General features: G+C 51.9%; 1 protein-coding gene across 1 annotated transcript in view; it reads left to right on the top strand.

The window, feature by feature from the left end:
* BSND (barttin CLCNK type accessory beta subunit) overlaps positions 1–4343 on the top strand; it is a 9370-nt gene that overhangs the window by 3565 nt on the left and 1462 nt on the right. Inside the window, exons 2-3 of the mRNA XM_011370421.1 lie at positions 1764–1860; positions 3564–3840. Coding sequence (XP_011368723.1) covers positions 1764–1860; positions 3564–3840 — 374 coding nt within the window. The remainder of the gene's footprint in view (positions 1–1763; positions 1861–3563; positions 3841–4343) is intronic.

The following is a 4343-nucleotide window of genomic DNA, read 5'->3' as shown; positions in this document are numbered from 1 at the left end:
CCAGCTTCGACTCTGCCTGTCTCACTCTCTGAAAAGGACTTGTATTCTAAGGTGCTTCTCTGTCTTTCCTTCTCCTCCAGGCTTTTCACAATAGCGATGATGATGATGAGGATGGTGGTGGTGATGGTGATGGTGATGATGTTGATGGAGGCGATGATGGTGGTGGCGATAGTGACAATGGTGATGATGGTGAGGAGGAGGATGGTGACCAGGCCATGAGGTGATGAGGCAGAGGAAGGAACAAATTCTAGGAAGTGCAAAACCAGCTGGCAAATACAGAGCATCCTTAGTGGGTGTGGAAGATACCCAGGCCCCTGCCTTATGTCCGGACATTTGGGGGAAGCTCGCCCTCCTAGGGTTATTATTATTCCTTTCTCCCCAGCAGAACGAAGCTTTTCTGGTGTAGACAAGTGTCTTTTACTTATCGCGTTCTCTGACAAGGAGAAAAGGGACTGCTCTCTACGAACCTGGTATAATGTAGCAGGGTTTCATCAAATATTGATCAAACAAATTTTACTGGAAAAGACCATGACTCAGAGAAGGTAGCTTCATCTTCAGTAGCATCAAACTATAATTTACTGAGCAGCTACTATGTGTCAGGCACTGTGCTGGGGGATTCCTTAGATAGTATCTCATGGAATCCTCACAGCAACTCCAGGAGATAGGCGTCGCTAGCAGTAATTTTTTAACTTGTAAAATACGCACAACATAAATTTTACCATCTTGACCATTTTTGAGGGTGCAGTTCAATAGTGTTAATCACATTCACATTGTTGTGCAACAGATCTCCAGAACTCTTTTCATCATGAAAAATGAAACTCTGTACCCAGTAAACAATAACTCCTCATCCTGCTCCTTCCGGGATGTGGCAACCACCATTCTACTTTCCATCCCTACGAATTGGACTATTCTAGATGCCTCATACCAGTGGGATCATACAAGATTGGTCTTTTTGCGATTGGATTATTCCTTCACATTTTATCTGTGTATGGACATTTAGTTCCTTCCACCTCTTGTCTACTGTGAACGATGCTGCAAATATCTCTTTGAGGCAAACTCATTTTGCACAGGAGCGCGGAGAGGCTCTGGGAGGGGAAATGACCTGCCCGAGGAAGCTTTCTCTCCCAGTCTCCCAGACCGCAGAGGCAGGGCTCCTTCTGCCTCATCTCCCTGCTTTCTTCATGATCCCCCTCCCCTCCCCTTCCTTTATGTGCCCACGCCATGCGGCTGCACTTGCAGAGACTTCTTGGCCCCTGAAAGTTCAGAGATAGGGACTCGTGGGCACAATCCTGGCTATACACTTCTTGGTCCCCACCACAGCCTCTGTGCCAAGAAATGCATGACAATGACCTGCTTTCCACTCATTCACCAGATGTGGATGAAGTGCTTACTCTGTGCCAGGCACATTCTGGGCACTGCCCGAGGACACAGGGAAATGACAAGATGTGAGTTCCTCCAGGGTAAGGGTGTTTGTCTCACTGCCTGCTGCCTTCTAGGGCCTAGAAGAGTGCTTGAAACACAGCAGGTGCTCGATAAACGTTTATCAGGTAAACGTAGAGCCAGGTGGGAGCAGGAGCCAGGAGATCCATGTACCTACTGGTGCTGGGCCCTGAGCAGGCCCCTCTCCTGTCAGAAGGGGAGGCTCTCTCTGATCGGTCTCTTTCGCAGAGGTCGTAGAGAGTTTAGGCCTGTGCTCTGGGGCAGCAGCAGCCAAGCCTGTGTGCAGGCAGCCACAGAAAAGCTGTTGCCCCTGTGCCCTGCAGATCACCTTCATCCCCGCTGACTCTGACTTCCAAGGCATCCTGTCCCCAAGGAAGTCGCTGGGCTTGCTGGAGAGTGGGCTGATCACTGAGAAGAGGTAGGTGCCTGGCTCTCCTGGGCTGGGAGGGGCTGGAGGGGAGGGGCGGTGAGCCTCTCAGTGGGGCAGTGAGCCAGTCTTCCCTTACAGAGGAGAGAGAGGGAGTGCGCTGGGAGGGGTGGACTTGGCTTCCCCACTTACTGAGAACATACTATGAGGAATCATGGATTGTTCTGAACTCTCGATTCTGTGAGATAGGCATTATTATGCCCATTTTACAGATGAGGAAATTGAGACTCAGGGACTTTGTTCTGTCTTACCGTGAACTAATGGCAGACACAAAATCAAAAACAGGTTTGACCCTAAATCCCAAATGGCGATGGCCATGGCACAGACCTGGGGCTCTGCCACTTACCGGCTGTGTGACTTTGGGAAAGTGATGTACCTCTTTTTGTCCCCTCTGTAAAATGGGGATCTTAATGGTACCCTCCTCCTGGGGCTTCAGGGAGGGTTCAGTGAGATAATGTATGCCGAGTGCTAAGACCAGAACCTGGTGCTTAGTAGGCCCTCTGTAAGTGTTTGTCATCATTAGTAAGAAGAACTTCCTGTGTATCAGAGACCAAATTAGGCCTTTTGTACCCGTTGCCTCCTTCGGTCCTCATGGAAACCTTGTGAAGGAGTCGGGTATCCAGCCCTTTACACGGTCGTGGAAACTGAAGCTTAGGAAGTGCAGTCACGACCCCCAAATCTCACGGGGAGTCCATGACAGACCAGACCCGACCAGACCTGCCTTTGTCCCCGAAGGTGACAAGCCCTGGAGGCTTGCCAGGACATGGCAGAGAGCACTCCATCCCTGGAGAGGAGGTGAGACCAGCCGCACTCCTCCCTGCCCCCAGAGGCTGTGATTCCATGCTCAGAAGGCCAGGCCACAGGTCCAGGGTCTGTGGCCAGGGCTCTGGAACTCTCTCTGCTTCGCTGGGGGAAGGAGGTGGTGATGGTATTTTCTGTTCTTGGCACGCAGAGTGACCAAATGTCCCAGGGGAATGAGGCGATAGAAAGTGGGTGGGAGTGGGGGCCAGACTCAGGACTAGTCACGTGGGGAGAGCTGCTGAGACAGAGCCTGAGTCTGGGCTCTTCCTGGTTAGTCCCCAGCCCTGGGCAAGGGAACCTCACTTTCCAGAGGGACCACAGAGAGCAGTAGAAAATGTGATGTCTGGAGTCTCGTTTCTGCCACTTTGTGTCAGAGTTACCTGGGCAAGTCAGCTAAAGCCTCTGTGCCTCAGTTTCCCCCAGTATTTCTCAGAGTTACGGTGAGGATTAGATGAGCTACCCGACGGAACCTGGTAGCACTCAGTAGCTACATGATTACCGCTGATATTTCTTCATCTGAAAAAAGGGAATGATCATTCTGCGCAAGGCGTTCAGAATAAATGGGACGATAAGCACAAAGCCTTTAGGCCTCCGTCTGGAACCCAGCAAACTCTTAGCCAATGTGACTGTTCTTCGTTTTGCAGTCAAGTTTTTGGAGTTAACTTTGGACACCCAGGGTGAAAGGAACACTGGGCTCAGCTCTACCACTTACCTTACCTTGCTGGGCCTCAGACTCCTCATCTGTGAATTAGGTACAGTAATGACCCCCAAAGGCCTCTTTGAGATCAGGGGAGACCAAGTGGCTAGAGCAGGTGGACCAGGGAACAACACTGATGTCTGTTGAATGATTCTTTGCCCACCTGCTCATTCTCTCCTTTGCTGTCTGCCGTGCCTCCACCTAGCCCCCAGCCCCCCTATATCAGGCTGCGGGAGGAAGCCGCCTATGACCAGAGCCTGCCCGACTTTGGCCACATCCAGATGAAGGTCATGGGCTACGGTGAAGACCCCCACCCCCTGCTGGCCCCTGAGCTGGGACGGCAGCAGCCGGAAGCCAGTGATAGAAGAGAAAGTGGCCCTCATGTCGCTCAGGCCTGGATGGAGGCTGCCGTGGTTGTCCACAGGGGCTCGGATGAGGATGAGGGAGAAAGAATCCCACCTCAGAGCAGGCCTGGGTGAGTGTGCAGAGCGCAGAAGTGGGGATGCTGCCCACTTCTGGGGTGAAGGAGGAGGGAGGCCACTGAGGGGTAGTTTGGTTCATTTGGGAGTAGAGAGGCAGTAGGGGTGCGGACACCCTGAGAGGAAGCAGGCGTAGCAGACACATGAGTCTGGTCTTAGTCAGATGGGCCTGAGTTCAAATCCCAGCAGATCTGGCAAGTTTCTCACCCCCCTGAGCCTCAGTTTCCCCACAATCCTCCGAGGATTGCTGTGAAGACTGCGACAGTGCATGAAATGTCAGGCATATATCATAGGCCTCTGTGCTGTCTGAATGCTTGTCATGAGTAGCCAGGGGCAGAGAGCCAAAGGACCTGAGTTCAAATCCATCCAGACTGCCACAGATACGCTCTATGACTTTAAGCAAGTCACTCACCACCCCACCCCACTCCATCCTGGTTGTTTATGGACTGGGTTCCTCATTCATCTATTTACTCAGTCATCCTACCACCATTACTGGGCA

The sequence above is a fragment of the Pteropus vampyrus genome, unplaced genomic scaffold, assembly GCF_000151845.1.
Source record: "Pteropus vampyrus isolate Shadow unplaced genomic scaffold, Pvam_2.0 Scaffold170, whole genome shotgun sequence".
Classification (NCBI taxonomy): domain Eukaryota; kingdom Metazoa; phylum Chordata; class Mammalia; order Chiroptera; family Pteropodidae; genus Pteropus; species Pteropus vampyrus.
The sequence above is the reverse complement of the archived record's forward strand: the minus strand, read 5'-3'. Positions and strand labels throughout refer to the sequence as shown.